Raw genomic sequence first — 15,870 nt, 5'->3', positions numbered from 1 at the left:
CCCCTCCCTCCTACCCTTCTCGTCCGATAGCAAAGTACGATAGCAACGCGAGCTAGACACCGTACCCGGGGACGAGTGCGTCGAAGAGGAGCGGTTGTTCCGTGTTGTTCGCGCGTTCACGGTCGACGACACTAACGGAAGAGAGACAGAGCGTAAACAGCGGCAAGGGATAACACTCGCCGCGAGAAAGGACACGCCGAGGACATAGACAGACACGAGATAGACGGATAGAGAGAGGGACGGAAATCACGACAACAAACACAAGATAGACAAAGCAGGAGGAACAGAGGACAGGCCAGCGGGAGAAGCGTGTGACACACCGTTGCGACTCGTGTACTCCTGCCCTGAGATTTTCGATTCGTGTGGACGCGCCATATTCGCGGCACACGTATACAATATTGTATCTTTCTCTATCTCTGTTTATCTGTCCCCCTCTCGCACTATCTGTCCCTCTGAACCGCTATCTCTATCTCTTCTACTATCCTTCTCTTGCTGTGTAATATTTACGTATATATACATATATACAGGCATATATATAAATATTTATTTATATATATATATACGTATATATATATGTACAAGAACGCGTCATACGATATTCGGCTCGACACGTATTACATATATATGCATACGTACATGCACGTATAAACGTACGCGTGCGGCACACGACAACCGCGTGCTAGACAGGAGCACAGTGCGAAAAGAAAGTAACCGGTGCCGGGCGGAACGAAAGCCTGTACGGCGAAATACGCGAGTGTGCTCCTTCGATCCGGCGTGTCTCGTTATATAGCTGCATCACTTTCCAAAGGATCCGAACGCCGCGTCAAGTGCCGCTCGGCCAATTAAGCGAAACTCTCAACGTTAAGCCGATTTGCCGAACATCTTCGAACATGTCGCTGCTCAGCGTCACGGGTGAGTCTTTCTGCTTCTTATTTCGTACCCGTTCGCCACCCTTCGTCACACACGTGACCGCGAACGCTGCGGCGCACAGTGGTGCCAAGGCGGCACAAAATCCATTTTATAAATTTTCGATTTTTATAACAAAAAATTATTTTTGTATAGCCTAATAGTGCGTGCATGATGTGCCAAAGTCAGATTTTTAAAAAAAATTTTTTTACAGATATACGCATGGTAAATAACCATTTCCTCGCTCCTGGGAATTCATCAGTTTTCAGTGCGATAGTTATGTAATTACTACGCCTATAATTGAATACTTAGGGGTCTACAAATCATATGGGTTATTGCAAATGGTTTCAACTATTGACTGGCAAAAAAAATTTTCCAAAAAAAGTTGTTTAACATTAAGTAATATGGACTAACCTGAAGCCCCTTTGCGCTACGCTCATTTTTTATTTATGGAGGAACACAAAAAATCCTTTGAATACCTTCGATCTGGAACTAATCGTTTTGGCAAGTTATAATATTGATCTAGCTTTGTGCAAAATTTTAAGAGATACTTCGAGATGCTTTCGCCGCAATTTAAGTTTAAATATCAACTTTCGGAATTTCTAAGAATGAATCGCGCGGATGTCACGATTATTTGATGTTTCAGGTGAAATTTTTAAGGGACAGATAATATACATATCAGATAATAAAAAAAATGTGACATTCGTACATATAAAAAAATTTTTAATAACAATTTTTTATGTTAAATAAACAAAGTTTTCGTTCACTGGACTACTGTCGCAAAAATGCAACAGGTATTTTTTGGTAGTGCTCCAATGAACGCTATAAAAATAATTTATGTACGATAAAAAAATTGCTATTAAATATTTTTTTATACATAAAAAATTGATAACTCATATGCACTTCACATTTTTTTTTATTATTTAGAAATTTTCCTAAAAAATTTCACCTGGAACATCAAATAATCGTAACTTCCGTACGATTCACTCTTGGAAATTCTGAAAGTTGATATTTAAACTTAAATTGTGGCGAAAGGGTCTCGAAGGGTCTCATGATTTTTTCCACAAAGTTAGATCAATATTACACCTTGCCAAAACGATTAGTTCCAGACCATAATCTGTTAAAGAATTTGTTGTATGCTTTCATAAATAAAAAATGGGCAGAAAACAGAGATTTTCGATTAGCCCATATTACTTAATGTTAACAACTTTTTACAAAAATTTTTTTGCCAAAAAGCGTTGTACCTGTGGCAATCTCCCCACCAAACAAATTCGTTGGATAGTTTCGCTTTTACAGATTTTTTGTCGCTTTTTGGCCATTTGGCACCACTGTGCGGCGCGACGCGCACAGTGGCCTATTTCAAGCACATACAGTGACTCACGAAAGTATTTGAACACTTACCATGAAATACTTTATTTATTATAATAAGTATATTATGCAATACTTACAGAAATATTATTAACATTGTAAATTGGTACGACTCTCTAGATTATACAGGTCAAGTTTCAAGTGAATCGAAATATGTATGCAATAGTTTGAATTATTTCTTACAAACATAAACTTTGTTGATGCCACAACAGTATTTAAACAGGTAACTTTTAAAGCTTTAATATTTAGTAGGTCCTCCTTTGTCACGAATAACATGTAAGCGAGTATGCATATTGTTTACTAACTTTTCTGTAACTTTCGGAGATATAGAATTCCACACTTTGAGTATTTTTTCTTTTAAACTTGCCGTGGATGATATATTAAATTTTTTTAATCGTTTTCCAATTATTGCCCATAGATGTTCAATCGGGTTAATATCGGGGCTTTGTGGTGGTGTGACCAACATTTGGGGGGTATTGTACATCATCCATTCCTTAACGATTCCTGCAGTGTGTTTAGGATCATTATCCTACTGAAAATGAAAGTGTTCGTACATACCCAATTTTCTTGCACTTTCTTTTAAATTTTCTTGTAAAATGTTCAGATATTTGTATTTATCCATTATTTCTTGTATGAAGACCAAATTCCCGGTACCACCTGCTGACATGCACCCCCAGATCATAATTGAACCATCCCCATGTTGTACCGTAGCACGCAAGTTTTTCACTTCCATTTCAGTATTTGTTTGTCTCCAAACAAAACTGTATCTGTCCGATCCACAAACGTTAAATCTCGATTTATCTGAAAAGATTACTTTATTCCAGAATGCATTATTTTTACTAATAAATTTCTTGGCGAATTTTAATCTCTTTTTCTTATTAATATCACTAATGTACGGCTTCTTCTACATAATTCCTGATTTACATCTTTCTTGAAGTAATCTCTAACTGTTGTTGTAAATTGTGTAGCAAAAATATTTGGATTTTTTTTATTTCACCGATCAAAACTCTTTCTCCTCTTTTCGTTAGGTTCTTTGGACGGCCTGAACGGTACTTGTTTTTTACAGTTCCTTCAGATTTCGATCGTTTAAGAATATAATGTATTCTAGATCTATTTATATTTAATAATTTACATGTTTCATCATACGTCTTTCCTTCATTACACCTCTTCACAATTAATTTTCTCTCATCTTCCGGAACTTCAGATGTTTTGGGACACACGTTCAATAGAATATTTCACCATGAATGCTAGACTATGACTGACGCACGTAGAACAATTAGCCACAGTGAATGTTTACATTCAGTGCCTGAAAAATTTTGTTTTCATTCATTCTTAGAGCTCATTTCTGTGTGTTCAAATACTTTTGTGACATCAGAAAAATTTATGTTTGTGAGAAATAATTCATAACTATTGTATACATATTTCGATTCACTTGAAACTTGACCTGTATAAGCTAGAGTCATACCAATTTACAATGTTAATAATATTTCTGCAAGTATTGTATAATATGCTTATTATAATAAGTAAAGTATTTCATGGTAAGTGTTCAAATACATTCGTGAGTCGCTGTAGATTGGACTTGTCAAAATGACGGATTCCAATAATTTTAATTTACGAATTATGTGGGAATTATTTAACAAATTGATTTCTTCAGGTATTTATTATTTTAAAAATGGCTACAAATTTTGATAGATACGTTCATGTTATTTTTATAAAGTAATGTAAAACAGTTATTTTTAGTGCTCCGTAAACCTAGTGTCAACATTTGGTTAAGTTAGTACTCCTCCGAAATCTATTAGAAAGATCCTTGACATTTTAGAACAATTGACAGATAAAGAGTCGATGCACTCTCAAAAAGTTTTTCACTCGTCTAAACAAGTTTTATCTCAAGTATTTTTTTGTTAATTTTTTAGAATTTTTTGCCTCTTGTTTAAGTAGTAATATTTTTCACGTGAAAATATTTGTTAAATTCAGCTTTTGTTAAAAATGCTACGAGTTTTTTTTTTGGTTCAATAGGTACATCAAACATTTTTCGATATCGATTTCTGTAGCCACTGCTGTTACAAGTTAACTAAAATTTATTAAAGTCAATTTATTGAATAGACTCTGAGAAGTAACAATAATTTTTTATATGAATGAATTAGGAACACTAAATCAAACAATTTACCGTCAAGGGAATAATGTTCATGTCCACAAAAAGACTGGGCCCATCTATACCTCACTAATTGTAAAACAATAATTCATAGCAAACGTCCCACTTTCATCGCAAATGATTTTGTGCTTTCAGTTATCGAGCAATGTTAATTAATTTAGTAATAATTTGAAAAAATTTGAAAAAATTCGAATGGTACATTAATAATAATAATGCCTGTAAACATAAGTAAACATAATAGGTATCGGGTACGACGCGACGTTCACGTGGATCAAAGAATAATAGTGTCTTCCAAACGATATATGTCGCTGTCAAGACCCGTGTTGTTGACATATATCGAGAAAACTCTGTACTTTACTATTTTTTAGTTATCATACACGCCAGTTTACAAAGAATAGTTTCGAAAATCGTGCGTATTGTGCAATAAATAATAAGAAGAATTGAACTAGAATGAAACCTTTTGTAGATCAAGACTATCTGTTTACATCCCCCAAAAGGTCAAGTCCCGAATGTCCAATAGTTATTCTGAAAAAAATTCTTGATAATTACTTGTTTGAAATATGATAATTAAACGCTGAACACTCGGTACGCTTTGATTACATTCAGTGTACCGTGTGCTTCTTACACAAACGGTAAATTTTCATCGTTGTTTAAGGGAACGAGTCAGCTCGTCGCTTTTTCGACATTTTTCTGGCCTTTTTACGGGTCGCACTTGCAGCGGTTCTTGACATGCATTTCGTCGTTCTTCGTTCTGCTTTCCGTGGCATACAATTAGGACAAGCGATATATTTCTCCAGACTGGAAAAAGTATTTGAATATAACGCCATTACTAAAATGATATTTTCATAGTTTTCAAATTAGAAGGTAATTAACAGACTGCGGATTTTATGCGTTTATGACAGAAATGAGTGCATCAAATTCAGAACAGTAAAAACATTCAATGATATTAGAAATATAAAAATTGAATTTGAGATATTCAGAAAATAAATAAATGTCTATGTAGCTTCTGCATCCTACAATTAAGGCAAACAAGTTTTATTTTCACAAGAATCCGCAGTGTAATAATTACTAGACTGCGGATCTTCATGCAAAATAAAAATTTTCTTGTTTATTATAATAGATGCAGAAATGTTTAATTTGCATAAAAGTCCACAGGCGACTAATAATAAGCAAGAAATAATTGATTGCACGTTCGAGTGAGCGAGGAACGATTCGACAGACGTGTCTGACCATTGCACGCTGCTTCCACTTCCTGCGAGTATTGTCAGTAGTATGAGAGTGTGGATATTTCGTATCGATATTATTTTACTTTATGTTTTGTGTTAGTTTGGAAAACAGATAATGCTACACCATCGTCAATATTTATAACTGACACGAGTAGAATCAGCGAGCGATAGTCAGACTTGTCTGCCAAGTCACTTACTCGTCCACTCAACGTCAAAAAGTCTGTAAACTGATATTTTCATAATTTTCTCGTTAATCGCTCTTTACATCGATACAAAGTTTACAGCTGTCGATTTTCCAATTCGACGTTATTATTGTGTTTAAAGCCAACCACTTTTCCCTCTCGAAAAAACTGAGTTTCTTCTGGCGACCAAAGATTACATTCCAATATCGATGTGCTATTTCTCAGCAAAACGGAAAGGCGTATGAAGTACAGTCTTTCTCCTCCGGCGAAATTATTTTTCATTTCCAACAATTGAATAAACCGCGAAACGCGATTATTGCGAAAACTTTGTAACCGTGAAACAATTTTTATTCCCCCCCCCCCCCCCCCCTCCAGTGGAAATCGTGCAACGACGGAAAATCACGCAGATTATTTTTGAACTTTAAATTACGCGTGGTATTCCTCGCGCATGCAATTACTGCAATGATCAAAGTTTGAAATTGCCCTTTGGACAATGAGCGTTGGTAGAAGATGTGCAGGCGTCCGTGGATAGCCATTTGAAAAAATGGAATCGAGGGACCAAGAAGTAGTGTTTAAAGGTCTGCGTGATGATTTAATTTGTATCGAGTATTGTGATTCATTTAGCCTCTTATTTCTGTAAATGCCAGAACGTGTTCCTCTGCACTTGATTGCCTGTCAAGTTGAAATAATCAGTATTTCACTCTTTAACCTTTCACCTCCTTAAGAATTCATTAGATTTTTTATATTTAACAATACGCGAATAATTAACGGGTTCTAAATGTCACTGTAAACGAATCGGTAAGAATAAAAATTCAATTACGAATAAAATGCCGATGTTTATGCAAATGCATATTTTTATACGAAATAAGTAGACCACTTGGACAGAAATTTATCATGTAGTGACAGTTTCAAAAATATATCTTTTATTTTGCACACATTTTGTATATTGTTTGCATATTGTTTTTAGCAAAATAAGAATTATATGAATCAATATTTGCAGTTTTTTGGTTCTACTATTATTCACCTTTCATTTAATATTGTACAAAGTATTTTGTATTCATTATTCCTTTATTCATACATAGAAGGATTGTTACCAAAATAAAATTGGTTATGTAGACACATCGATAGCAAATAAATAATTTCGCGAAAATTCGGGGATACCATTTTAATTTTAAATATTTATGCATGAACGATATAAAAACTTCTGCATACATCTACAGTGCATCCGAAAGGTGTTTAATGTGAAAATGGGTGCTACTGTATTATTTTTTTTAATGAAATTACCGTAGTTTAAATAGTGACAATTTTTGGAGAATCGGATATTGTAGGGATCGAATATTTTTTGGACCCCCTGTGATATTTGAAAATAAAAGGAAATAAATCGGTAGTGACTCGATAAAACAAATTATTGGATAAATGAATTTCATTTTATTATTTCGGTGGAATTTTTTAATATTTGTGCGATGCATTGAGTTCTCGTGTTTGCGAAGGTAACAGAGGAATTTTCTCTCGATTCTGACTTTTGTATTCGGCTCGCATGGTCCGGGTATAGAACGATTCAACCGACTAGTATAAACCCAATAGAGGAGTTACTTTGAACAGATATTTCTGGGCTAGGCAGGTTCGGCCATTGACCACTGTATCGGCCCTCTAATGTATCTTTACAAATATAGTCGGCGAGTTTCCGCGTACATTGATCTTGTCTATAAGCAAACATGTCTGTGCACATATTCTGGAGGATATTCAAACGCTAACGTACGATTGATTTTTCCGATTATTATTCTCTGACAAACTCACCAACCGCGACAGCACGCCTCGTACATTGAAGAGTGTTTTTTCCCAATGAAACTGCCGCTGTTTGTTTATACAGAGAAACTCAAGTCCTGCAGACACAATCTGGGAATATATGGATCGAAACAAAGGGGAGCAGAGTTTATATAAATGCACTCTCTCGCGATCACTTTGTTTCCGAGATACTCCGGCGTAAATCTATTTGTTTTTGCTGCTGCAAAACGTTCAAAGAGATACAACGGGACCGTCTCGCCGAGACTTTTCAGAGCAATTCTAGAATAAAACAAATAAATTCTAGTTATCCAGATATTCAATACATTCCGAAAGCAAACATCACTCTCTCATAATTCAAGAATTTCAAGATTCAACGTCGAAACGTTCAGCCACCACAATATTCGATCACTCTTTAAAACAGATTAACTTTTTAAAAATTGCACTAGACGACGTGTGAATTATTTTGAGAAGTTAGAATGATTAGCTTATTAGATGATGCGTAATCAAAATTTTTCAGAATTTCAAAAATAAAAGTAAAAAAATACGTTTTCTACGTTTGTGTCTGTTACATGAATTTGAAATATGAAAATATAAATTTAAAATAGAGTTTGAGCCAACTGTAAAAAAGATAGGTCTCTTTTGAAGAGTGTCCGAGAATATTAACGCGATTAAATAAATATTCAACGTCAGTTTAAATAAAAATTTCGGCTTGTCGGTCGTTTAAGAGTGGAAATAATTCACATGTTCATTTCCGTGGTCCAAAAAGCGGGCGCTCCTTCGAGACCGATTTTATTTATCATTTACCGTACGAATCGTGGTTCCGCGTACTGCTTATCGAGCCCGTAAACTCGTGTATTATTGAAATCGATTAATAAGTATAATGAGGATATGGTATTCATATCAGATCCTAGGTGGGGTGCGCGAACAAACGGCCGGTAATTTAATTAGGACTGGGAATATCGAATCGAAAAAGGTATGGGGCGTGTGTGTCAGTCACCCCCTGTATAATATGTGGGTTAAAAGAACGGATCTCTTCGCGGATCCCGGCGACGACATCGCAAATAAAAATAGTCGGCCAATCGATCGACGAATCAGAATTCCCCCGTTCGATCGATTCGACGTCAGACGCAAGCGTGACACGCGACGACGGGTACGAGTACGGGTAGGGTACGCGGCGGGACGCGGATCCAGCAGCGGATCCGATGAAATTCTCGCGAACCCCGTCAAGCTTTTCCCGAGAAAAATCAATGGTGCCGATGGCAGGCATACCTCGAAGGAGGTATCCGGGCAATCTTTTCCCGGGAACGGAACCGGCTAAACACACCGATGACGTATTAGCCGGTAAGTAACGAGAGGCAATTCTCGATGGTTCTTTTATCTCTGTCCTATATCTGGTCATAAATATCGTCAACCCCCGGCGTCTTCCCGTTCATTTAGTCACGTAGACGCACGTGCACAGGGTAGACCGGGATCCGGGCGTATTGGTTCGAGCGGGCCGGGTGTATTGGTTCGAGCGGGCCGGGTGTGTTGGTTCGAGTGGGCTGGTGTGCGGGCGGTGTACATGTAGGTTGCAACGTTCGTCGAACGGTGTGCAGCCGGTGTACACTGATAACAAAGCACACGAGTGTTCGTCCATGGCTACGGGACGGCCAACGGAGAGGGCAAAAGAGAGCGAAAGAGAGGCCACGAGCTGGAGAGAGCATAGTGCAACGGTTGACCCCGGTACACGGGGTCATTCCCTTCTTCAACCACCACCACCTTCTCCGCTACCACCACCACCACTACCACCCTCTTTGCTCGATGCCTGCCACCCGGTTCTACCGTTCAGCCAACGTCCCTGCTGCCACCCCCGCTCCTCTAACCCCTTCTCATCCCTCGGCGTGCACTCCGGCAACGCTGCCATCACGACCACGCAACTCCACTCTCTCTCCTCTCGCTCGCCCGGCCAGGCCGATCCAGGAACGAGGTGCCACGGGAACGTAAACTCCCGTGCATACGTTGCCTGACAGCGACGATCTCACGGACTCTAGGCTCCACCCTAGATCTTCCTTTACCTGTCAGACCAGAAGACAGGTAATAACTTACCAGATGTTTGATTTATGGTAATGTTGATACCGACGGGCTGCGGAGTGTATCGAATGATTGGCGCGCCGCTGCTCGAGGGCCGAGTTAATGATCCTGCCGGTCGATGAGGCTTGGTGTGCCTGACTGATGCGGTTGATGGCCCCGCGAGTTGCGTCAGAGAGTTTTACTTCTCGGCTTCTATTCGGGGAAAGGCCACGAGCAGATTGGGAATATGCTCTCGAGCAGTGCCGGATTAAGCCTCCAGCGGGCCCTAGACAAAATTTAAATTGGGGACCCATTTATGGCTTCTGAACTTGCTTCCGAAGTGTTACGGACAATATTTCTCCGTTTGACTTACCCTCGGGAATCTTTCCAGTCCGTCTCTGGCAGGAAACGCCCTAGATTACCCTCCGCTTAACCCCTCATATAAAAACCGAGCTACGGGCTGGATTCACTGGAAACGACAAAAAATAGGAATGCGACCCTACTGTGACCCAAGTACTCCATACAGGCATCCCTGCTAATTTTTTAGAGTATATAAACTCATTGCCAGTGTGACAACACCGAGCATCTTAGGTGGCAATCATTTTATTCTATTTTCCCATTCGAATCAATCGCGACACCGAAACATTTGTAACACATAATTAATTATGTAATTATCGTCTAATATTCTGATATAGTAATTGTATTCAGTAATTCATTCGGTGCATTGAAAGTATTAGCGAAAAATATAAATTTACATTCAGCTCTTGTGTTTTGCACAATCTTTTTATTTTGCATAAAGATCCGGAGTCTAATTATTACTTACTATCTAGAAGTAAGAGAATAGTTACGGCGAAATATCAAAAATAATTTTCTGGATATTTCTTCTTTAGAAAATCTCGAGAATTATTTATACATCTATTAGTGTGTACGTAGGATTACAATATGTTTGTAGAAGTAATGCTCAAGTTTACTATGATACAGATTCGCAAAATACATTGTTTTAGAAGAGAAGAAAATATACAAGCAGACGATGTTGAGCGATTTCCATTTCTGTATTAAAAAAGAAAGACATTCGGCTCTTGTTTCTTATAATCTATGCAGAAATATTTAATTTGTATAAAAATCCACAGCCGACTTAGCAAGAAATAATTGACTCCGCTTTCGAGTCAGCGAGGAACAGTTTGACCGACGCGTCTGACCATTTACACGCTGATTCCACTTCCTGCGAGTGCTAGTGGTAGTATGCGATTGAGGATAACGTGTTTCGTATCGATATTATTTTCGTCTGTCTGTGTTCTGTGTCAGTTTGGCAAACCGGTAACGTTACACCATCGCCAATATTTATAAATACGGACACTAGTAGAATCAGTGAGCGATAGTCAGACGTGCTTGCCAATTCACTTACTCATCCACTCGACGCGATTCCGAGATTGATTCCGTGGAAACTTGTGGCTGATGAGAATCTTTGTTCCTCATGATTACCTTTTATTTGGAAACATGGTTTTAGTGATCTCTGAAATCATTAAAATGTTTTTTGAAATAACATTGTAATGATTTCTCAAATTGTTGATTATTGAAGATAGTATCTCTTATGTGCACATAAGAGATACTAACTAAATGATATTCAATTTACAATATAATTTACTTTAAAAACTTGGGAATTTTGTAACAATCTATGGCATTAAATAATACCTTGGAACTACCTGGTCAGTAAGATAAATTGGGATGAATGAATCAGAGTGCAAGGTAATACTACTTGTAAAACCCAGTTATGGCCAGAAGGCTGCAAGAATAAACAAAAATAAAGTTTATTTATAAACAAGTTGAATTGTATTAAGATCGCATAGATTAAAATATTAAATATTATTAAATAATATTAAATATTATTAAATAATATTATAATATTATTAAAATATTAAATATTATTTATATATTTTAAAATATGATTAAAATATTATTTTGTAGTTAATTGTAGCGGTAACTGACCGTTTATGCCCAGGGCAATTTTTTCGACTTTCAAAAAATCCGAAAAAATTCTAGAATAATTACACAGGTCTCTAATACGGTTATCAATAAACCAAAAATTTTCCGCATTAAATTCGGAGGAATGGGAGTCTACCCTCCTCTCAGGAGGGCAGTTCATCCTGACATAAACGATCTAGAGTGCCCACGGAGGGTTGAAAAATGTGTCGACATATTATCTAGCAAACTCATTCTTCTGATATTTCAAAAAAATCTAAGTATTTCGGTCCAATGTTAAAGGAGCAATTCCTTTTTAAACGACGTGTGCGAATACTTTAGTCCAGCACCGTAGAAAGGATTCAGCTCACGAGAAATCACGGTCGAGGATCTTCCCGAGCAAAAAGTCGAAGCTGAAAAATTGGATTCGAGAGTGCCCGGCGACCACCGCTTGCTAATCTTTCCACCCACCCTCCACCCCCATTGATTCCCTTGGAATTGATGGTGGGAACAGTATCGAGAACTCGGGAGCAAGATTAATAGGAAAATCCTGGAGGATTTGCTGCGCCCGGAGATTACACGTATGAAATTTAAATGCAACAAGAATTTATGTTGCCGGTGATATTTATTGCGAGAGAAAGAAAGAGAGAGAGAGAGAGAGAGGGAGAGAGAGAGAGGGAGAGACGCGGCCGCGCGCAGTTTCGGGGGCTCGCAAGCTTTATTCATTCGCCGCCGCCGCGCCGGTGAATCGACGATAGAGAGAAATAGGTCGACTGATGCGACGAAAAACGTCGATGTGCCACGTTTCTTCGGCGTGGCGCCGCGCGAGGAGCAAGCGTTCCGAAGGTCCGGCTGTTTATTATCGGAAAGGATCGATCTCTTAAGAGATTGACGACGACACGTCACAAACGTACCGGATACGTCAAATTCTTCCGCGGTGGAATCCTCCTTTCGTCCGTGTCTCTCTTTCTCGCGGTCTCTCCTCTCCGGTTCGCTCCGATGTATCTTTAGCTCGGTGTATTCTGGCACCGGCGGGGTGACGCAGGTTATTCGGGTCACCTCGAAATCCAAATACGTCGAGGAGAACGAGACTAATAAAAAGGAATGCTTTCACGACACTTCTGATTACGTGTGCCTCGCGAGTTATTAGAAAAATGAAAGTGAAGCGAAACGGGGCGGCCGTTTCCCCCTCGGGGGGAGGAGGGGTGGGGGGTTGGGGGGAGACGCGATTCTTGTGGGAGTCGGAGCGCTACGTTGCCGCCGCGTTAATTCATTCGTGATCACGAAAGTGCGAATTCTCCGACGCCTTTTCTCGCGGACGTGACAATGCCCGACCGTCGTGGAACCTCGGGATTGAGAAACAGAACGGAAAAAGAGTTCATGGAGCAACGACACGCCGGCCTCCTCCTCGTCGTCGTCGTCCGACGTCGTCCAATGTCGCTCCAGCTGGATAAAGAAGGAGACATTACGCGCCCGAGACTGTGCCGGTGACTTCTTTATCTCCCAAGCTGTCGTTCTCTAATTGATGCCGCGTCCTCGCGATTCTTCCAGTCCTTCCTTTGTCACGTTTTTATCATTCCTGTGGTCGAGTAATCACAAACGGGATTACTCGAGGAAATACAGTGATTTCCCTATATATGTCGCTAAGGCCTGGATGATAAACGTCGCGGATTTATCCCCACTACCGCGGGGTATACCTCTCGAGAGGCCTCGGACGGAAAGGAGTATAAACGTAACACGGCTCGGGTATATCTCCTGGACGATACGTGACGCTGTCAAGACCCGCGTTGTTGACACATATCGAGAATTCACTGTTTTCAGACATTTTCTGGACAAAAGTTCTATACCTGGAAAAATACAAGTACGAAAACACGTTTCCGACAAAAGTTGTGGGGTACAGAGTAGAGCAGTGACCTGGGGAAGCTTCGTGAAGGTCACCTGGGAAATTTCATACGCAAATCTATATTTTCGATCACGTGTTCTTGTAGATGGCGTCAAAATATTTTCGAAACACTACAAACATATTATTTTTGCATAAAAAGTTATCGAGATATAAGCGTTCATAGTTGACGTGCCGATTATAGTTGATTACAATTATTACGAGAAAAGCAAAAGTCAAACTCTAATTAAATGTAATTCAATATTCATGATACTTTATATTTTTTAGGTCTGAATATTTCTTCTAACTACTGTCAAGTTCTTTGCATTTGGTCGACTAGAAAGTCGTTTCTCTTTTAACTGTCAACTTTTAATTGTCAATCTCTTTTTCTTCTCGTTTGTTTTATTGACATTCTCGATCTTCCCACTATTTTAAATGTCACTCTTTCAATTTTGAATTTTTAAATTTAACAATTTAATTTTCCATTTCTTTTTCTCTGCATTTGTTTTACTGACATTCTTGAACTCTTATCTCCTCCACACTATTTCAAATGTCATCCACTCAATTATCTTATAAATGCATAAAATCCGAAGTCTGACAGTCACGAAGCATGGTGCATTTACTGTCAGTTGGTTTTATCGCGGGGATGTCAATTGTAGAAAGAGAGTGAGTGAGAGAGAGAGAGAGAGAGAGAGAGAGAGAGAGAGAGAGAGAGAGAAAGACAAAGAGAGTATATAGTTTTATTCATTGAAAGGTTTCTCTCTAGATAAATGATACCCACTTTCAAGGAATAATTCACGTGTGTGTATAGCTTCCTGTCGATGTATATATATATATATATATATATATATATATATATATATATATATATATACACATAATCTCCGAAGTAGCAGCACGGAAACCGAAAGGTTAAGGTGTCCCTGAATGATGAACATTGTCCGAAGCATAAGGGCATATTCTAGGATAATTTATGAATGAACGGAAGAAGAGTTTCCTACGAAAGAGTCCGTTCCGTATACCTCGAAATACGACGTTTCTACGTCACAGTTTTTGTTTTTTTTTCTTTTTTTTCATTTCACGCTTCATTTTTCTTGTCCCTGTCTATATTCTTTGTCGCTTGTTCAAAAGGATGAACGCTCGCGAATCCCACGCTCGAGCGTGTCGCGTGTGCACACATACACGCGTGCTTACAGTATACGTACGTACGTGTATGTACATAGATATTTTTCCGTCTTCTTCTTTCCCATTCGCTGCGTATAACATTTTCAATGACAATGTCTCCGGCAGAGACCTACTTTTTGCAACTCGCACTTAGAAAGGGGACAACGTTGCATTTGAACGCCTGCGTTTTTCACCATGTCCGTGGAAATGTGTCATCGTTAATGGAAATGCATCGCCTACAATAACGAGGACAATCTATTTTACACTCGTAAAGGCCGACAAAACTTTATTTCGACCTGACAGAGGGGCGCGTTGAATCGTTACCTTGGAAGAAATATATTGCCCCACTGTACATTGCAAATTTTTTACGTCGCATGGACCCCGGTAATCGCCGATTAATTTTAGTGGGCCGCGGTCAGTCGAAATTAAACTCGACAATCGTCGATTAGCTTCTGAAATTCGGTTGAACCCTCCGTATGCTATGCCTGAGTCATTCGTGTCCCGTAGGGATAAGCTCGAGCGACCGTCAACACGTACAATTTTGTTCCGATATAAGACGGCGCTTTTTACAGTGATTTCTCTATATTTGTCGCCATGACCTGGATGATAAACGTCGCGGAACTATTCCCACTACCGCGGGGTATACACCGTGAGGGATCACAAAGGTCGAAAAATTGACTGTATTTCGAAATAAGAAAATCACTATCCCCTCTTCTTCTTCTTCATTCGAAATACGACGAAAGCCTGTCCCGAGCCATTGCTTTATACAGGGTGATCCACGCAATTGTTTTAAGTCATAACTCCGTTATTATTGCATTTACGAAAAAATGATAAAGGAGAAAGATAAATGGTTCGAAGAGCACTACATCTGTAGGCCTTTAAATTTTATTTAGATGCAGCAGTGCATGTGCAATTAACAATTGCATCATTTCTTTAAATAGAAATGCATATTTTTTTGCACATATCGATTCTTCCGTTCATTCTACGTAAAAAATGATTAGGGTACCATGGCAAAAAAATGATTAGATCTCGAGATATTTTCAAAAAATGTCTTTATTAAAGGAGGTACTCAAACACTTCATGACTATGTTGTAAACGTAAACGCCCTTTCGACATTGTTATCATAACAGAAACCGATTTGTACGAGTAAGCATTTCATCATTCAGTAGTAATTCACGTATCGTAACTCGAGTACGAAAA

General features: G+C 38.7%; 2 protein-coding genes across 5 annotated transcripts in view; one reads left to right on the top strand and one right to left on the bottom strand.

Annotated features, from left to right (window-relative positions):
* The window catches only part of LOC143353986 (myrosinase 1-like), an 86,683-nt gene extending 76,846 nt beyond the window's left edge, over positions 1–9,837 (bottom strand). Inside the window, exon 1 of the mRNA XM_076787636.1 lies at positions 9,705–9,837. The gene's annotated coding sequence lies outside the window, so the exon portion shown is untranslated. The remainder of the gene's footprint in view (positions 1–9,704) is intronic.
* Unc-13 (unc-13) overlaps positions 34–15,870 on the top strand; it is a 628,091-nt gene continuing 612,254 nt past the window's right edge. For 3 of the 4 annotated variants that reach the window (XM_076787596.1, XM_076787595.1, XM_076787593.1), the window contains exon 1: positions 34–912. In XM_076787596.1, coding sequence (XP_076643711.1) covers positions 891–912 — 22 coding nt within the window. In that variant the 5' untranslated portion in view covers positions 34–890. The remainder of the gene's footprint in view (positions 913–15,870) is intronic. The other variant, XM_076787594.1, reaches the window with a different exon arrangement.

The sequence above is a fragment of the Halictus rubicundus genome, chromosome 5 (assembly GCF_050948215.1).
Source record: "Halictus rubicundus isolate RS-2024b chromosome 5, iyHalRubi1_principal, whole genome shotgun sequence".
Taxonomy (NCBI): Eukaryota; Metazoa; Arthropoda; class Insecta; order Hymenoptera; family Halictidae; genus Halictus; species Halictus rubicundus.
The sequence above is the reverse complement of the archived record's forward strand: the minus strand, read 5'-3'. Positions and strand labels throughout refer to the sequence as shown.